General features: G+C 38.5%; 1 protein-coding gene across 5 annotated transcripts in view; it reads right to left on the bottom strand.

Moving 5' to 3' along the window:
* Nucleotides 1-1,627: 1,627 nt before the first annotated feature.
* IP6K2 (inositol hexakisphosphate kinase 2) overlaps nucleotides 1,628-20,990 on the bottom strand; it is a 29,568-nt gene continuing 10,205 nt past the window's right edge. For all 5 annotated transcript variants that reach the window (XM_039481546.1, XM_039481542.1, XM_039481544.1 and 2 more), the window contains exons 2-6: nucleotides 10,944-11,240; nucleotides 8,517-8,739; nucleotides 7,429-7,604; nucleotides 4,740-4,915; nucleotides 1,628-2,154 (exon numbers count right to left, since the gene is read on the bottom strand). In XM_039481546.1, coding sequence (XP_039337480.1) covers nucleotides 1,657-2,154; nucleotides 4,740-4,915; nucleotides 7,429-7,604; nucleotides 8,517-8,739; nucleotides 10,944-11,145 — 1,275 coding nt within the window. In that variant the 5' untranslated portion in view covers nucleotides 11,146-11,240 and the 3' untranslated portion in view covers nucleotides 1,628-1,656. The remainder of the gene's footprint in view (nucleotides 2,155-4,739; nucleotides 4,916-7,428; nucleotides 7,605-8,516; nucleotides 8,740-10,943; nucleotides 11,241-20,990) is intronic.

The raw sequence follows: 20,990 nt of genomic DNA, 5'->3' as shown, positions 1-20,990 counted from the left end.
GTGCCCATAGGGGAAGTTGCTCTTGAATCATAGGCAGTTAAGGGTTTGCCCTAAAACCCAACACATTTTTATCATTTCTCATTGTATGTTAAAACGCTAATTTTTTGAACCGCGTTAAGCTTTTGGCTTTTATAATACTGTGCAGCAGTGAGTTCCATAAGTTAATTGCATGTTGGAATTTAACATGAAGTGATGTGTAACTACTGCCAAAAACTGATGGCCACTATAAGAAACCAAAACTATGAGAAGAGTTGACAGGAAAGACTTAGTGAACCTCTATAATAAACTTAGAATTAGCATTGTCAGAATATTAAGCAGCCTCAGACCTTAAACAGGTACGGTCAGAAGAAAATCAGCAACTGGTGGGCTTTGAATAGGGGACCATAACATCCCCCAGAGATTCAATGTGTTGCCTGGAAATTGTCTGTCAGTAAGAGACCAAAGAACAGGAGAGCCAATCTTCTATCTTGACTACTGCAACATCCTTCTCTCTGGCCTCTCCCAATACATACATCCCACTCCCCTCTGATGCATTTGAATACAACTGCTAAGATCATCTTCCTGGCCCATTCTGCCAACATCACTCCCTTTGTTTAATCTCTTCACTGGGTCCTTCATAACTTGTCCTCTCTGTCTGTCACATCACCTCTACTCTGCCAGCAATGCCAGCTTCACCTGCATGGATGTCAACTGCTTCCACACAACCACCTTAGCCTTTTCTTCCATGCTGCCCCTTGTGCATGGGACTCTGTCCATGAATTGATCCATAAGGCCATTACCCCCTTTCCTCAAATCCCTCCTTAAGATCCACCTTTACTGTGACATACGACAGATCAGCCAATCAGTGATTGTTTGATTGTAAATAACTGGGAAGAGCTGCTATGTATTTTTAAAAACTGAAGATGATTTGGCATCAGGTCATGCAATAGCTAATCTGAAACTGGGGGATCTTTGTTACCCTCATCTTCCTTCACTGGGTCATACTGGCTTATTGCATCTTGTCTCAAATTAGATGTTAAGCCCTTTAGGGGATGGGTTTTCATATTGTGCAGCAATCCACCAGTAGCTGTGACTGAACTCAAACTAAGCTGAAGGTTAATCCTTTGAGGAGTTCTTATTAATGCTTTGGTTCAATTTATCTCTATGGTAATATTGTACAAACTATCCAAATGGGGTATGTACCCCCCTGAGATTTATTATGAGATCCTGAATTACTACAAAAACAATTTATTGGATATTTTTAAGAAGATAATTATTTGCCCCTCAATATCCAGTGATCAAACTCAGTTTCTGTACTATATGACTGGGAAGCTCTGGGAAATCTGATTCTCATTCCTAATCACCAGCAATGACACCATCATCATTTACAATGAACAAAAAGAACTTTATTGGAATATATACACACCGGGATAACAGAGGTATTTGAATAATCAAATATGGAATGTTTAAGAAAGAGTTAAAATAAATAAGGATACCAAGATTTGCCAGTGCTAAGTCCAGCACCATTGTAAGTAAATGCCCTCCTCTGAACAAGTCTGACTCTGATGGGACCAACCCAACAGAGTCTGTAAATATTCCTACCACTAGAAAGTGGCCAATAATTTTGGAATACAAAGAGTCACTATAGTGCTTTCTACTGATGTGCATTCAAACTGTTTATTCGCTGTTTTCGTCTCTTATTTCTTTAATAATACCTATTAAGTTCTGAAGTCCAAAAACATAACCTGTGTCTTGGCCCTCATGCACCACACTATCTTCCCCATAGTACTTGCAGGTTGTGTGGGCAAAGTCTATCATACGGACATCAACAGTACTAGCAGTGGGCTTGTATGCATATGCTCCAGCTGATTCATCCGAAGACTCCTCTGAGAGATCCTCTAAGTCCTCTGGGTCTGAGTCCACAGTCACTTCCTGCAACTCCTTGCCATCATAAATGATAAGCAAGGAACTGGAATAGAAACGGTAAGACTCCTGTTTTTCTAAGACAGATTTGAGTTCAGTCAATTTCTTTATAACTGGTTCAAAGAGTTCCCTGCGCAGGTATTTGCCATTATGAAAGAACTGGTAAAGTGCTTCTTTAAATCCTTGGACTGAAAGCTTTCGCCCATGGTATTTATTCATGAACATTAACTGGCCAGTGCCCGTCTGGAAGACCTGTATAGGAGAGAAGAACAAAAAGAATGGTTGGATTGCCAGCAATGGTAACTCTGAATCATACTCCAGAAAAATTAACAATGTCCCAGTAGAGAGAAAAAGTTTGTCTCTTAAAATAGCTCTTATGCTGTTGGAGGGGAAAGCATCCTAGCCATCACAGCCCACCAATATCTGAGGTATTGCTAGTCAAAAGGAAACTGACAATTCCTCAGGCTTAGACTTGAGCTTTTCCATTTTGAAAAAAGGGATAAAGAGTTTAAGTAAGATTAGGAAGGCTGAGGCCAAGATTTCTGAAGTCAAGTTACAACATGTAGGGCAGCCACTCCATATCATTCACTCCATTAGCAACTACTGCGTGCCTCCGCTGGCAGCCTTACCAAACCTATTCCCAGGACTGCTGGAAGACTGACGACAGCATTTGCCCATATGAAACATTGAAATAAGCCCCCTTACAGAAGAAATTCGCCAGTTCTGAATTGTTTGGTCAAGTGCCCAACCATGTTCTTCAGAATACATTGGGACAACTAAATGTGCAGGAGGAGCAGCCAGTTGTGTTTGCATTGCGCTGTCTACATGGAGTAGAAAGAAACCACACCAGTTTGCAAATGAGATAGTGTCAACTGTTAATTCAAAGCACTTTCCTCTCTATCCAGGTTTTAACTTTAAGCATCTAAATCCTTGCAAAACTGGAGCCAAAGTGATCTATTAGTCTAGTATGGGTCGCAATGTGGGTTTTGCTCACATGCTCAGGGTCTAACTGATTGCCATATTTGGGGTAGGAAAGGAATTTTGCCAGAGAGCCCAAGAGATTTTTGCCTTCCTCGGCAGCATAAGGTACGGGTCACTTGTAGGTTGCAACTAGTGTAAATGGTGAATTCTCTGTAACTTGAAGTCTTTAGACCATGATTTGAGGACTTCAGTAACTCAGCCAGCAGTTAGGGTTCTCTTACAGGAGTGGATGGGTGAGATTCTGTGGCCTGCAATGTGCAGGAGGTCAGACTAGATGATCATGACGGTCCCTTCTAGCCTTAAAGTCTATGAATCTATAAGAAAAGGGTAATTTTAGCAATCAGTAACCATTGCTTTTTCCTACAAACTGAGAATGTCATTTACGTCAAACCCACAGATCAGGTGGAGTCTATATTTACAGGTCAGAGACCTGTAAATGGAACAACCACCCTCTACAGCTCTGTATGTTTCTCCAGCAGAGGCCTCTATGTCTGAAGGGCACACACACTGAATGGACTGGAACAGGAAACCAAAACCATTATCTCAGTTGAGCATCAATACGGTGGTGAAAAAATGTGGTACCCTTCCCTATCCATCTCTGCTGACTGGTTCTCTGTTCTTGATACATGAGTTTAGGGCGGCAGTGAGCTAAGCGCCAGCCACAGGAATGAATATTCACTTTCCCGAACAGCCCAGGGAGTGCTGAGTAAACACATCAGGCATCGAGGGAGTCTACTGGATGGAAAAGGAAGTACCCCACAGAACGTTTGTGAATGGAAGTGGATAGAGAAGTCATTTTCTCCACCTACTAAGGCCACTGGGAAGAAAAAACATGCCCTCTCCCTACCAACATCTACGGATGAAAGGGAAGAGGCTAAACTCTCCCACACAGAAGCTGGAAGAAGAACCGACAGTCCTCACTCCACTTCATAGCAGCAGAGGGGCAGAGTGGTGGCTCTTCAACACTGCTGGAGCTGCAGTGAAGCAGTTAAGGCATTTCTTAGGACTCAGTTAAGTCACTCAGATGCCAGAGATATGCACGCTGCAGGGTACTACTTTAAATGAAAGCCTAAGCTGTTCCCTCATTGTATCTACACTGTAATCTTATCACTCATATTTAATGATCAACTTCTTGTTTGCACATTACACAAAAAGTTTACTTTCGGCAGTGAAAAGAATCCAGACTTTCCAAGTCTCCAGGATAGTACTAACTGTAGGAGTTGTTGCTGCTGTTCTGATTGCATGGATCTTACCATTTGGCTCAGTGAGAGAATAAAGACAGGTTTGTTTTCTGATCTACAGCTCACAGGACACACTCACTGTGATGCAGAGGGAGAGCTGCAGGTTGCTATGCAGTCACTCCTCTGATTGATTAGTGACATTGGTGTGCTCTGAAGAAAGTCATGAAATTTCCTTCAGTTAGAAAGGTGAATGAAAGGTAGGACCTCTCATAAGAACATAACACTCTCAAGGGTAGGGGCATGAAGTGGGATGATTGGATAATAATCATGAGGAGTCTATAAGGAGATGTCTAAAATTACAAATACAAAGAATATAATGGATTAAGAAAGCAACAAAATTCATTTTCCTATTGTCACCTTAATAAGATAATACAGTTTGTTTGTGATTGGTTGGAAATTTACTGAGCTATTACCAGTCAATCATACTTTGACTGGTAACTCTGGGAGAGAGATATTTTCCTCAATTCTGAGCAGCAGAAGGCTTGTTTCAGAAGAAAGTTAGTCTTTGCTAATAGTACCAAACCACAAAGGTACAAGTAGAAAGTGTTTTAAAAAGGTCTCTTCAAATATAGCCGTTTTATTCCCAACCCTACCGGCAATCCACTTCAGACTCACCTGCATGCCACACACTCGGACCCCAATAACCGCTGAAGTACTCTGCTGACACTTCCGGATCTGGTTAGCTTTCTTCTCTTCTGATGCATCATCTCCATGCTGCCGGGTTCCCATTTTAAGGTCCAACACACATGGCACTTCATATCGAGAGGTTAGATTTTCCAGCAAGATAAATTCTGACTGGTTAAGGAAAAAGCCTTACAATAAGAAATACAGGTTTTAAAAAGCATTCTGACAGCCCCATTCCAAGTGGAGGTAGTGGTGGAGTTTCTTAGCAGTCAGCAAAAGTTTAAAAAGTTAAACTGAGAAATGACTAAAATACATGGGGATCCAAACTTTGCCCAATCTAGGACTACATTAGCAACTTAGCAAGAACCAAAAGGATACACCTACTTTGCATTAAACAAAGTAGACAGTACATGACCTAGTCTTTCATTTGGATGCGAAGTCCAAAGAGACTATAGGTTCCAGCTTGCACTGCTCTCTCACTCTACAAGCACCTTCAAATTTGAGATGAAAAATCACTAGGGGCTGCATTATTTACTAGGCTGGCCACCATCTGGCAATCCACAATCTAATTTTAAGTTCGCCATGGAGTGAGTAAACCTAGCAGACACTATTTCCATAAAGGGAGGAAAAACATTGGACTGGGATTAATGAGATCTGGATTCAATTTCCTGCTCTGCCACAGACACTTCCCACATGACCTTGGGAAAGTCACTAAAATTCTCTCTGTGCCTTGGTTCCCCATCTCTAAAAGGAGGGGATAACACTTCCTTCTCTCACAAAGGTGTTAGGAGGATAAGTTCATAAATATTTGGGAAGACCTCAAATACTATGCTAATGGAGGCCCATTAAATTATCTAGCTAGGACTCATCACTAGGTTTGTGAGGCTGGCCCCTGGGAGAATTCTATTTGCATTAATCATTCTCCATGGTTCTAATGGGTTAATTATGTTTATGCATACACATTTTTAGTGATCCAAATCACCCAAACGCCTCACATACAAGATTTCCTTCCCTGAGCACATAGGTCTGAAGATCTTTACAGCATCTGTGCCAGTTGCAGGCAGAATGTATTCAAGGCTCTTTGTGCCTTATTATGGAAGAGAACCAACATCACTCCAAAGCTGTGGTGGACAACCTGCGACCTGTCAGGGCAATCCACTGGCAGGCCAGGAGAGAGGGGGAGGGATAGCTCAGTGGTTTGAGCATTGGTCTGTTAAACCAGGGTTGTGAGTTCAATCCTTGAGGGAGCCATTTGGGGAACAGGGGTGAAAATCTGGGGATTTGGTCCTGCTTTGAGCAGTGGGTTGGACTAGATGACCTCCTGAGGTCCCTTCCAACCCTATGATTCTATGATAGTTTGTTTACGTTGACTGTCCGCAAGCACGGAAGCCCACAGCTCCCAGTGACTGTCGTTTGGCCAGGAATGGCGAACCATGGTCACTGGGAGCTGCGGGTGGCTGTGCTTGCGGACGGTCAGCGTAAGCAAACTGTCTTGTGGCCTGAGAGCAGATTATCCTGACGGGCTGCATGTGGCCCGTGGGCCACATGCTGCCCACCACTTCTCTAAAGGTTCACACGCATATGGACTCCTTTTGTCTTTATTGGAGTTAAGAGTGTACACTCTGATGTTTGCACTGGCACTAACGGAACACGGAAATCTCATTTTCCATCACATGAACAATCCTACACTCTGAGTCGATAAGTATAATCTGCTTCTGCTTTTAGGAGCTTGCATTTACTAAGGATTTTCATCTTTTCTCAGTTATAAACCCAGATTAAATTTTAGGTTCAGTTTGCTTTCACCAAAAAATTAGCTGAAATTAGGAAGCGGCTGGCAGCAGAGAACTAGCCTGTACAAAAAAAAGTTTTCAAAAGTACTCCTATTTTCTCACTCAAGGAATCAAAATGTTCTACCTTTGACTACTTTAATTAAAAGCCAACAATCCCCTCGTACTTTAAAAAAAATAGTATCTGAGAAGACACATTTTTGGAATTGTGAGGGTAGAGGAGTGAAGGCTAAAGTGGGGGAGAGGAGTGAAGGCTAAAGTGCGGGGGAGGGATAGTGCAGTGATTTGAGCATTGGCTTGCTAAACCCAGGGTTGTGAGTTCAATCCTCGCGGGGGGGGCCACTTAGGGATCTGGGGCAAAATCAGTACTTGGTCCTGCTAGTGAAGGCAGCGGGCTGGATTCAATGACCTTTCAAGGTCCCTTCCAGTTCTAGGAGATAGGTATATCTCCAATTAACATCTTCTTCTAAATCCTTTGACATCATTCTAATATATGCAACAAATATAACTGCTCATGCCAAGGAGAGCAGCAGCAGAACTCCACTCCTCTAAACTCATGCATTAGTAAACTTGTCTAGTCAGTCATCACTCCCCACCTAGGATGCTGGAAACTTTTCCACTAACAGAGACTCATACTAAAGTAGATTCTTTGAGTTGCCCTGCACAGATGTGTTTAAGTGTTGGGAAAGCCCAAATTCTGATCCCTTCACAGTCACCTTCTATCTAACAAACCATGGTTTCAGATAATCCTATTCTACACAGTCTGGGTTAGGTGGGTTTTTTTTTGTTTTTTTGTTTTTGGGGGGGGGGGGGGGGAGGGATTTGCCAAGAAAAAAAAGCAGAATCCCTCCTTGTTCTGCTGTTGAGAGAGAGAGACTTCTGGGAAAGGATACTATATTGGTTCCGATGTTTTGCATTTTCCTTCATCCGCCGTAACTGCTGCTGGTGACATTTCATACTCCAAGGGTTATGATGCTTAAACTGTGAACTGACATTCCCCTTTTTCTCTACACTGTAATACAAGACTTCAGATTTCTTCAGCCACTCAAATTCTTCCTCTAATTTGTGACTAGAAAACAAAGAAATAAAGAAGTCAGAAGCCAAATGGAGAAAGTAAAGTACCCTACTTTTAAAAGGAAAAGATATAATTTGTTCAAGCGTTACATATTATACACTGCTGACCGTCAACCACCCAATGCTTTCAATTAGCCTATTCATATGTATCTCAAAATACTTCTACCAACAGCTGGCAAAATCCATTATTTCATTATACATGGGTCTGAGCACGTTTCCCATTGTTAATATTTCAGTCTTTGTAAATCTGCTTCCACAATCTGACTATATGCTAATTTATATTTGCAGATTTCAACAGACCCTATGAAACAAACATTAATGAGATCTACAGAATCCCTCACCCTGCTTGCTAGAAGTTTTCCAGATTTCCATTTTGTTACAGCTCTCTGGTAACTGCTACTACAATATATCACAGATCAGGGGGTTTGAATTGGGAACAGGTTTGCAGGAATCCTGCTTTACCTCTAACTGCATTTTTCCTTATTCACTCGTGAAAAAAAAAAAAAAAGATTCCAGTAGACTCATTCAGCATAGCTGAATTTTTCTCTTGCAGAGTTATGCTTTTGCAGACACTACAGTTAGAAAATAACCAGAATCCTAGAACCTTCCTCAACTGACCACTGCAAAGATTTACTTGTGAAGGGGCTCAAACGAAACTCGCCTGAATGGAAACCACTTCTGCTACTGAAAGTGTTCACAGTGGAGAGAAGAGAAACAGAAATGAGTGGGAGGAAGAGACATATGGCTGAAGACACAAAAAAAGACTGGATAAAACCTCCATTCTAGCATTGAAATGTAGCCCCCCATGTGTTTAATTTTACTCATATCGGCATCAGACCAGATAAGAAAAAACTAAACACATGGAAGTTATGTTTCAAAGCTTTACACTCACTTCCTTTTGACCTACCTTTTCATTTTTTCCTCTTTCCTGTGCTGTCGGACCCATTCCTTAGTTATCTTGTCATTTTCTAATAATACAGTCTTTTTGTTAGACCATCGTAACAACTTATTTTTGGGTTCACAGTCAGAATTATCTATGCTTTCCAAGTTATCATGGTCCCCATTTAATGGATAGGCTATTAGACACAGATTTCCATCTTCATCCTCTTCAAAGCTCACCGACACCACACCTGGGGAAAGAAAGGAGAAGACCAGTTAGTGATCAATTAAATGGCACGCATACACTTTATGCAACATGATTTTACATGAAGAATATATCAACTTTTGTTTTTTCTCTTACCCAGGTCCTTAGTTTTTATCTTGCCACAGGCCAAAACTCATCTGTCAACCTAACAAATATCAAAACATCTAGACAAAATGACACCTCACAGAGAAGACAATTTATCATGTAGACAAAACAATAGTGACAGAAGAGATTTTTCTCTCTGATGCACAGAGTCAAATAGAACTCAAATAATAACAGGAGACAATTTCAATTATTGAAAAATTTTATTAATTTAAAAAAAAGTCTGACTTGTCTGACCCTAGGAGAGATGTAAAACGTTTTATATTTACATCTTGCCATGAAAAATAACCTGCATAGAAACACCAAAAGCTTTAAGTTTTGCATGACAGCAAAGCAAAAAGCATTTATCCAGATTTTTTTGCGGGTTAATAGATTCCAAGGGCAAAGAAAGGCTTCAAGCAGAGCAAAACAAGAAAAATGTCACACATTACAACAGATACTAGCTCAAAGGCTTCCACTTAGAATCACCACGTTTAATTTTACACTTTTTTTCCCTCCCTTTTTGGGGTATATATTTTATTGATGTTGGTTGTGCAGCGGTCTTGTGAAATAAAGAACAAAAAGCAATACAAAGCAAATTTGATCGTAGTACATAGAAACATGGTGAACCTTGAAAGCATTTTTTCCTCCTCATCTCAAGAGTCTCTAGAATACTGCATTGTATATTAAGAGTCTTAGAGGAAAGTTCTGACAGGGTTGCCCCCAGTGCCATATTAGAAAGTTTCAATGATTATCGAAGAAGCCGTAACAACTGGCTGAATGTTTTTTTTATTTTTTTTTTCTCAGTCCTTTCTCTTTATCCTCAAATCAATCAATCTGCACAGTTCTTGCAGCACATCACTCGGCCGGAGGGGAGAGTTCTCGGCGAGAGATTGGCACTTCTGAGCTGGGCAGGCGGTTCTGGGACCTACAGTAGCTGGGGTAGGGAGTGCAGAAGCTCTGACTGACAGTCCTGCTGCCACATAGGAAAGGACTACAGGAAAAAATGGGGGAGCCAGCTAGCAAATGGCCTTTGGCTTTATCCTGGAAAAAACAACAGAGATGGACCAAATGAGGCCCCCTTACCCCTAAATCCCTCCCACACTCCCCCAAAAAGAAAAACCACATATACTAGTACAATTGTTCTACAACATTTTGTAAAGTATCATTTATAGACCACATTTTCTTCAACAATTCCAAAAGTTTTTAATAAGATGTGTTCAAACCTCTCAGCAAGTATGTGAACAATCAGGCAATATAACTTTGAAACATCTCTGAAGTCCCTCCTCCAATTTTACAATCAATATCAAAAGTAACTTGGCCACCCTTACTCAGTGTTCAAGTCTAAAATGCTTTAAAAAGCAATTCAAGAATGAATAAACGCTTCAGACTTATTTTATCAATTAATCACCAGACAGCAGTTAATGGAATACCCCACAAAGAGAGAAGCATTTTGTTTAAACTAGTGCAATGCTTAAAAGAACTGGAATTTCCACTCCTACATACCATCTGACTCAGCCTCATCACGGCTACTTGATCCTTGCCTACCTAAATGCCACGAATTTTCATTTCCTTAAGGGCAGAAACAAACTGCAAATGTTTAACAAGATACTTTTCAACTTTCTTTGCTATACTGACGTTATATATGGTGATTAATATGAGAGTTAGAGGACAACCCAAAACACAAAACAATACAGCTAAACTTCCACAAAACATGTATTCAGGCAATCTTACCCAGCCCCTGAAGACACACATTAAACAAGAGGCAACAAAATAAAAAAAAATTAAAATTAAAATCAGAAATAAAAATGAAAGCATTACTGAGAACATTTACAAGCTGTTAGCTACTTACCTGTCTGTGCCTAAGGGAGATATATGGGCTGTCACCAGCAGAGTTGCTCTAATCTAATGCTGTTAGTCAGCCCAAAGACCCACTGGCAAGCATCTCCACCCTGCATCTCCACAGCCTGGCTCAGACAACATCAAAATACATGAAAAGAAAACCCCTAAAATCTCTTCGGCACAGAAGAGATTTTAGAGGAAACAGAGCACACTGGGATTTAGAAATCAGAAAAAAGCCCAACCCCTTTCTAAGGTTTCGTAACATACCTTCATACTGTGGAGTGAATTTACGCATTTCTGTTGGGAGAGTCTCATAGAATTGGTGTTCCCTCTGGATGAGGGGTTTACAGATGGTCTTGTCATTAAATCGGAGGACACAGGAGTGACCCCCAACCTGGTGGACAAAAGGCTCGAGCAGGACTCCCTTGGCATAGTGCTCCACTTCCATAGCTCCAAATGCTGGGCTCATCCTTGTAGCACATTAGATAAAACAATGTGGCAATGGTGAAGGCAGTTCAGAAGTAGATCTGTCTCCCAAAAGGCGTTTATTCCAGTTCAAAAAGTCTGTTAAAACAAGTAGAATAGAATCCTTTGTGTTAGTAACTTTGTATGTCGAGGTCTGAGCAACCAAAGCTAACAGTTACTTTCCTAAGGCACAGCAAAGGAAACTAAATGTAAACAATCCTCTAGGCAAGGCGAAACTGAAAAGAACCTACAGCTTTAAGTGCAGAGGCAAATAAGAGTGAGATCATACAGGCAGAGAAAAACAAAGCTACTTACCCCTCCCTACCAAAGCCTCAGCCAATGGAAATTATATTTAGCTGCTACGCAGACCCACAATGAAGGAGGGGAATAAGATGAGGCATACAAAGGAAGGGAAGGGTAATAAGTATATTGCTTCTCTCAGTTGCTCTCCTTACTAGCCCTCACAGCATTTCTCATCAACAGAAAGGCCCATGGGGCAATCTGAAGATTAAACTTCATGTTTTAGCACTTTATTCTACATAAAGTATTAGATACTAAGCAGAGTTTAGATCCAAGTTAGGCTTTATGTATAAGCTATTATGTACACTTACAGAACTACACAAATCAATCATTGTCAATCCATGCATAAGTTTCCATTTAATATGTGATATTTTACTAACTTTCAACACAAACACAAGCTATAAAGAATGAAAGACTAGTTAAAAACTCCCAATAAATTGACAAATCATCTTTTCCAGGAACTGAAAAAAACATATACAAATCTAATCTGAGCAACTTTCTACAATATATTGTTTCAAAGTAATTTAGAACAGAAATATGCTATGCACTATTCATGTTATCTGTACAAAATATTGATCATAGTAATTAAACTTTTAAAAACAGTTTAACTTTATCATTCAGTAATTTTCAAATGTACTATATACTGCATAGCTAAAGGCAGAGAATCTTTAGTAGAAAGCTGCCAGATAACAAATAGCACCCAGAAGGCTGCAGATCAACCACCATTCAACAGTTTCAGTTACCTGTTATTTTACTGTTTTATTTTACAGATAAACAGTATAGAATGAAAAACCACAGACTAAACCTTACTAGCAAATTTAGGTTGAGTAATAGTAATTTGAGACTCCACTTTAATGATTAACTTTAGTATCTAAAAAATGAACTGACACCTTTATTCCATCTTAAAGAATGTTACATGAACAATAAGGCACTTAATTCAAAGAAACTATAAAGTGTTCAAGGTCAATGGTCTATTTTTGTTTGTCCTTCTCAGATATTTAGCGGCTTTAGCTTAGCTTTAAAACTAAACAACTAGAAGCTTATGGCAGTGAGGACAGGTCTGACAGGCAACAATGTTAGTACAACTAAAAATATCTACAGGGCTTTTTCATACATAAGAACATTAAGCTGTTTATCTGCCTACTTTAATTTACCAGAAACAACGGGTCAACCAATTAAGTCCTGACTGCTGGAAAAATATACCTTCAACAAGACGCCTGTCAGTGGAATTATTCCCAGGCACACTCAAGTTAATATATAAAAATTCCAAAATTTCCCAAATATGGAGAACACACTACGCAATAAAACTAACCACTAGATTTTTATACCAAGATTGAATTAGATAAATTTGTTTTGTTTCTCTATCAATTTAATCAATTCTCTAGCAAAGGTATTTAACACCTAACTTAGAACAATGCACTCTCAACAAATTGTCAATATTGTATTTGATATTCTAGTTACATTTTATATTGGGGGAGGCATGTTTCTTTCCCAATCTAAATGGATTTCCCAATATTTTTCAGAATACAATCACTAAATCTACTTGGCAAGAGAAAAATGTTATATCTACATTAACAGAAATGCTAAGAATTCATTTTCTTTTTAGCTGGATCTATACAAATATAAAGTGAAGACTTACAATATTTATTTGGAACTAACTTGTTTAAAATACAAGCATATCATCATTTTTTTTTGTCTGGAACTTGCTGGTACTGAAATTTGTCATCATCCTAGCTAATGAATACTAACTGAGCCAGACAATGTATGCAACACTGTCTTATCCAGAAGATGGCACTCTTAGTATTTTTCAGTTGCAGAAACTCATGGAGTATGTCGTCTGAACTTATTCTACTGCATTTCTATCCCCCTTATGAAAATATATATTATGCTGCCTTCTACCCAGATTGCAACAGTCAACACCACTATACTTGTCAGTTTCTAAGATACAAGATAACATACAAGTCCATTTAAAAACAGATATTCTAATGTGCTAAGAGAGGGATACATTTCAATGGACAACTATTTTTATTTTGAGGATTGCTTGCACACATCACATACTGTTTCATATACATTTTTTCAATCAAATTTTAAAATCCCCAAAGACTTAATCAGGCTTCCTGGAACAAATAACTCCGGCCCTCCTGAATTTTGTTCAATCCTAGATAATAAAGCCTTGTCTACAAACAAAAACTGTACTGTTTTAATTATAAGGTACATTTAAAAGCAGTCATCACCTCATGCAGATGTCATTATACCAGTAACAGCTTATTTCAGTATGTGACGGGGAATAAGCTACACCAGTATAAACACTTTTATACCAGCATAACTGAGTCCACACTAGAGGTTGTACTAGGATAACTATCTTAACAAAATAAATTACTTTTTCTTTTTTAAAAAAAAAAAAGAAAAATCACACTCCTTAACTTAGTTATACCAGTACAAAATCGGTGTGGAGACCAGGCCTAAACTTGTGTCAGAACAGCAGAATTTATATTGAAAAAAGTATGCTTATTAGCACTACAGAAAGGAAATAAATATCTGCCAAAAGGAGACGGTTCACCTAAGAAAAACACATCATGCCCCTCCCTCATATCCCCAGTGAGCTCATTAGTTCTTCAGTGTAACTTCAGAACTTGTTTTCTTTCATATAGACCCAAATGGTCCATAAGGTATTTGCACACAGTATATTCAGAAAACAAAAGTCACTTGGGTATGACATTATCCAGTATGTAGCTCAACAGGAAAAAAAATCCTACTACTGTTATCATTAAATCTGTATTTGATAAAGGCACCATATATATTATGCCAAATCTAATGCAAGCACTAAATCAGAATTAAGCCACATATATGTTCTCATAACTGCTGTGTTTTATGTGAAATTTTATCAAATTCATTATTTCATATTTAGGCAAGTTTTCAGTGTGTGGATTTGGGGCCATCAGTATGCAGATACCTGCAAAAAGGTCCTATTTTGAGTAAGCATGAGAAGTAAATACAAATCCTTCTGAGTAATGTGAAAAAAACAACCCAGAAGGGGACTTTCACTGTGGTTGCGTTATGCAAACTCTCCTTATATTTTCATATTACCAGGTTTAATGAAATAATGTGTATATTCTGCATCTGTGTTCTCCAGGTATTGATGTAGGAATGTGCTTTAGGAATGTGCCAGATTAAGGATTTCATTTTACACTATCAAACAAAGCTAATGCTGTTAAAATCTTGAGGCTGGGATACACAGGGAAATTTACTGCTATAATTATAATTAATCTCCATGTGAACACTCTTATCTGGAATAAGAGAAACTTTCTGGTTTAGCATATTTCACTTCAGAAGCAGTATAAACTAAGCTAGAAAAAGCCACCCCATTCTCCGAGAATAAGAGTCGCCACACAGGGAGTTATGCCAGAATGGCTATAGCAGTATAATCATGCTGGGACACTTTACTATGAAGACAAGCACGAAGATAACAAAACTCAGTTTGGAACTTGGCTTTATTCTCAAGAACAGACTTTGAGGTAAGAAATCCTGGTTCTACTTCCTCACAACCCAAGCTCAGATTTAGACTCATTGCCTAACACTATAATGGATTCACGCAGTGAGTGCGTTAGATAATTCTGAGATTCTGTCCCCCAGATGTGTTGTACCAACATACATTTTCCCTATTGTCCAGTCATTCCATTAAACACCTTATACACCCAGAAGGAAAATGCCTACAGGCCCTACTGATTCCAAGAAAAAATGTCTTAAGAGCAGGAATTCAATGCTCTTTAAGAGTGTGATGAATGTACTGTATAAGACAAGAAACATACCCCACTTCCACCAAGCTCCTCGTCAGAGCTCCCTTTCCTGTTTCATTATTATAGTCCCACAAATGTGCACAGTACTTTACAGACAGTAAGACAAGGCCCCCAAGCCAAAGAACTTACAACCTAAACATACAACATGAAGACTTAACCTTTGCCCCTCTTATTTCAACTTCCATATTTACTCCTTCCTGTTCTGACTCAGTGTAACAGCAACATCTTCACTTCCCTCTCACTTGCCAATTTTTCCCTCATAGTCCAGGGGCCCATGAATTACAGAAAAATTTAATTCCGAACCAATTATTTTTACTTATGTCAATAGGCTGCTGTGGGCATGAAACAGAGTCCAAGATGAGAGAAGTTCATTGCAAACGTATTCCAAAGATATTTCATGTTGCTACGGGCTGGGAGGGAGGACAACCTCTCCCTGGACTCTGCCCTCTGAGAAAGCTGCAGCCTTTTAAGATTTTATTTTAAGATGTTGCTGTCATTCAGCTGAACAGGCTACATGTTCATGTACTGAGGAGCCTGCTAACATTGGTCCTGATGCCTAAGGCAGCTGGGTTGTATGCTCCCATTTCCATGGAGGGGTAAAGATCAGAGCGCATATGCCCAGGAAATGCGCTAGAGAGACCAAGGAAAGAAACAGTGTTGCAGCCTCTCTCAGTCCAAGGGAAACTGAAGACTGCACAGTGTGTGAAGCCCTACAAAGCAGCCTGGTAAGAGTTCAGCCAGGGAATGCTTTACCAGGACTGTGTATGAAACTTACAAAAACTATGTTTACATTTATTTAAAAGGATAAAACCTGCAGATGTCCTCTGTCTGAAATCATCTTGCTGAAATAATAAAAATAATGTAAAAAAACAAAAGCTGACTGGAATAGCGCCAGCTGAAATGTAGAGTCATCAAAATAAAAACAAAATGTTTGGAAGTAGAAAATGAAACAAACCCTTCCTTGTAATTCAAGGCATCAGGATTTATTCAGCACATTAAGATTAAATTCCCTCAAATTAATTCTATCATGGAAAACAGTTATGTATGACAGTAAGGTCGAGGAGTTTGCAGGAGAAATGTTTTGATTCCACATTTTTAATTGCATTATAAAACTGGCCTAAACTTTCCAATGTAATTTCTCTTCCAAAGAGACTGCAGTCAATATATCAAGTTGGTAAATGTTTACCCAGTACTAGAAATAGATAGGAGTTAAGTGATCAAGTATGGGATAGGAGTTAAGTGATCAAGATCTTGCATAATAAATTATCGGTTTACATTTTGACAGGAACCTAAAAGAAATCTTTTGTTTGTGACAGTGTTTTAATGCTACATATAAATCCCTTTGCACAAGAAACTACTTAATCTATTTTTCATGTTAGTTTTTGCTTATTCAATTTGGATCATTAATTCAATTTAGCCTCGCAATCTGTCCAGCTGTCTTAACATAATAGCAATAACAAAAGCGACTAATCATTTAAACTTTAGAGATGAACTACCCACTATTTTATTTCTCAGTCCTCATGGAAAGCCCATTCGTTACAAATGGTTGTACTAAACTAAAATGGAGAACTATGTTCTCCATTGTAGCTCTTAAGTAAAAGTGACCTGTTCTCTTTAAAGGGTGGAAAGCTCCCTTATACCACTCATTTTGTGTACCCCCTATACAACTTTGACTTGCCTTTAAATAATCAAAAACAATTTAAATGGTATGTCTGTGTGTTTCTAAAATGTTATCCCTTTTCAGATATACATGCTGAGACTACATAGTCATATACTCACCACTGTACCCTAAAAGATAAAGTTTAAAACTTCTGCTAACAATGCTTTTTTGTGTTAATATAGGAAAGACAGACAGACATTTCAGTTTGGCAAAGAACAGTGTTTGTTAGTGATGTAGGACTATCAAAATGTACTAACATTGATCACTAGAACACAATTATTTTACTAATTTTGGGTTCCTTCTTGTAAGCAACAAAGTTTGGGTTTTTCAAAATTATCCGATAATGCAAGTTTAATACAGTAGGATTAATTATTTGCAGCAGTGTCGGGGAAAAACAAGCAAGTATTCTGTTGCTTGAGAAAAATGAAACTGAACAAGTAATGCAAGAGCAAAATGACAGAATGCTGCAGTGGGGGAAAAAAAATCTACTGTAGTGCATTGCTTGCTGCATTCCCTTTACAACCTTGTTTAGTGTCAGGAAATATACTGATCACTTCAGCAGTTTGGAAACAGACTCAGTAAATCTGTCAGATGCAGCTCAATTTAAAAGAAAATATCAAAACTAAGATTATACCCAATGTTGCCTGGTTTGCCAGTGCTGAACAGTGCCCTTTGGTTGCTTGTAAAGCAAGTAAGAAGAGGAAGACAAGGGTAAGCTGGAGTAGAGCCTTCTCCATAGTTCTTTTAGTTTATGCATTTCTGCATCACATCAGTCAGCATATTGATTTTTTAAAACTGTCTTGACAACTTAAGGCACCTGCATACCTAACGTGAAGTCTTCTAAAGGATCTTCCTCGAGAAACTCCTTCAAATCCAAGATACCTTGGTAGATAAAATTTACTCTCCTAGGTCTGTAGTATGTACAGTCCCTATTCTGCCATAGATTTCCTTTGTGGCCTTGGGCAAGTCTCAGCCTTTCTGTATCTGTAAAAAGTGGATGACTGCACTTCTCTACCTCACAGGGATGCTGTGGTGATAAATACATCAAAGACCATGAGGCACTCAGATACTATGGTAATTGGGGCCAGGTAAGTACATTAGATAGATAAACTTGTCTTTAAAATACCTTTCTGACAGCTAAAGGGATATCTTTTTTCTACCTAAATCAGCAAAATTACCCATTAGAATGTCACTCTTTTCTATGAATACCTTCCCCTACCCCTAAATTCCATTTTTTATTACTCCTTTACATACAACCTGATCCAGCAATAGATTATCAGTAGCTTTCTGTGTCAGAATCTAGACATTTTAAACAGGTAAAACCAAAAATCATATACCATCCAAAGCAGTTGCCACTAACAACAGTTTTGATAAAACAAAAGTCTGTATGGGTAATAGGACAGCTGCATTTATCCATCCTCACTCCAATGACTGGCAAGAATGCAAGGACTTTGAGTGCATCTGTAAATGCTACTGCTTCCTAGGAATTACCGGATATAGGTATCATAGTACATAACGCTGGACACAATTATTTACAACCGCTTATAAGATACATCTGATGTAACATTTGCTTTATTACCTACCTCCATGAAACACCACAATTCCAGTCTTCTCTAACTCAGTTCTATTTCCATTTAACAGGAGTGTAATTTCTCTAGCCCTCTTCTGGAGATATGACCAAAATACTTTTAAAAAATTCCGTAAGGTAACCTGAATAACTCTAGTGTATTAATTCAGTCTGTGAGAAGATTATGAAACACAAACCTACCAAAAAAAAAAAATCCAATTTCACCAATGTGTAACAGTAAGCTGCTGCTGCCTGGAGCTTATCCGTCACCTCACCAAGTAGTCTTTTCAGATATTGAGACTACTTGGTCAGATACTGAGTATCCAACTTGGTCTAAATCATTTTACACCTTGTATTAATTCAGTCTGTGAGAAGATTATGAAACACAAACCTACCAAAAAAAAAATCCAATTTCACCAATGTGTAACAGTAAGCTGCTGCTGCCTGGAGCTTATCCGTCACCTCACCAAGTAGTCTTTTCAGATATTGAGACTACTTGGTCAGATACTGAGTATCCAACTTGGTCTAAATCATTTTACACCTTGTTTCCTACATATATAAAATACCAAAGAGAAATTACAGTTCTATTTTTTACTAGATCTATTTTTCCTCTTTAGTGAAACAAAAACCAAGTTAGACAGGTTACAGAGCTTTTCCTGCTCAGACAAGAACACATGCATCTAAGCCATGCAGCTCTCGAGTTACATAATACCTGGAAAAATTAATCTCTTTTCCAAGGACATAACTGCCATAGTAATTAAGACCCTAAATCACCTATTCTAAGCTACTTGAACTTCTTGGAAATGGACCAAAAAAATCTGTTTTGGGCCCTAGTTCCTAAAAATACCATCCAAAAGCTATGAAAAATATCAATAGTGTTCTTTGACAAAGAAATGAAGTGTTTGATTAAAATAGTGAACAGTTACATAATTTAAATATAGAAATATCTCCACAAGAAAACTATTTTTAGAAGGATGATTTAAATGGCTGACTTCTGCAAGAGACTCATGAATTGAAATTAACGGTGTATATGAAAGGATAATTAGAGACAGTTTCAGTATAGAATATAAGGTAACATAACTCAGATCCATTGCTTGAGAAAACATTCAAGCTCTGAAAAATCTGGGAGTGGGCTGCTTTCCAGTGGTTAAAACAGACTGAGAGGTTACTGTGAGTTCATGGTGTTGAAGTCTCCAGGACAATCAGCAGGGATCTCAAACAAGGAGCCTCTCTCTGAAATTAGCTTTTAATTTGTTTTTCATTTTTTTTATTCCCAACAAAAGTTACAGCACGGTTGCTACCATTTTTGAATATGCAGCATTGAGTGAATCTTTAATTCTACCATAAACTACCCCTGGTTAACATTATACAAATTGCTAAACTTTGTAAATAAATGCTGCTATAGAAACATGCCCACTAAGTCAAAATAAATAAAATTCTATTAGATCTAATACTCATGATAAGCCACATTGATCTCTGCAATTTTCACCTTTGGACAAAAACAACAACAACAAGAAACATCTGTCCCTGCTGTGCTGTAAATTCATTAATTCAAACTTAAGAGCTGTAAAACATGTTTTGGTATAAAGAGCTTCATTACACTAGTCAGTCATTTCCCCAAAGGAAGATTTTTTTATGAAGTTCTGTCCAACAGCTACACTGTTTTGAATAAGAATTTTTTCTTACTCATATTCAGTTCACAATCTCCTAATCCTAATGTTTTTCTTGCTCTACCACATCTGGGTCTCAGCACATATTTTAAGGCGATAAATACTTTAAATTTAGGAGAGGATTTTCAAAGGACACTAAGGGAACTAGGTGCCCAAATACTACTCACTTCCAATGTGATTTGGATGCATAAATCCTTAGGCCCCTTTGAAAACCCAGTTTAAATTAAGTTTTTATAAATGCATGTAAACCACAAGTGTTCTTTTATTGTAGAAAGACGAGTGACTGAAAGCCATCATCACATAACCTAATAATGGCTTGTAATGACGAATTACAATTTAAAATAAAGGTTTCCAATAGCAGATTCCTAGTCTTCTAACACCTATTTCTGATGTATCATGGCAGATTGAGCCTACACTCTGAAGAGATATCCATAAGGTTCATGACTGGCTATGTACCAAGGGTGCACCTTAGAAACTATATTAAATGCATTGCAGGCAACAACCAGTGCTAAGCATGTCACCTTAGTGTAATACTGCTACCTACTCCTGCATTTTTAATGGGAAAAGCAAATTATTTATAGGGTACATCAGGTATCTGTTCCTGCCCTAAGTTCAATTTCAAGTCAACAACATATCAAAGGCTCTTTTGGCAGCTGCACACCATTGTTGTCCACAAAGGTACAACTTTATTTGACTAAAGTCAGAAATTTCTGCCCAGGCTGTGACCAACGTCCTCTCCTTTGAGCATATCCTGTACACATTTTAAACTTGTTACTGTGTACAACATTTTAGTGAGATTCTACAATTATGATAATGCACTCACAGCATTTTGTTAATTTTTTAAAAATATTCAGC

The sequence above is a fragment of the Mauremys reevesii genome, linkage group 7 (assembly GCF_016161935.1).
Source record: "Mauremys reevesii isolate NIE-2019 linkage group 7, ASM1616193v1, whole genome shotgun sequence".
Lineage (NCBI taxonomy): Eukaryota > Metazoa > Chordata > Testudines > Geoemydidae > Mauremys > Mauremys reevesii.
This window is presented reverse-complemented; position numbering and strand designations above follow the sequence as displayed.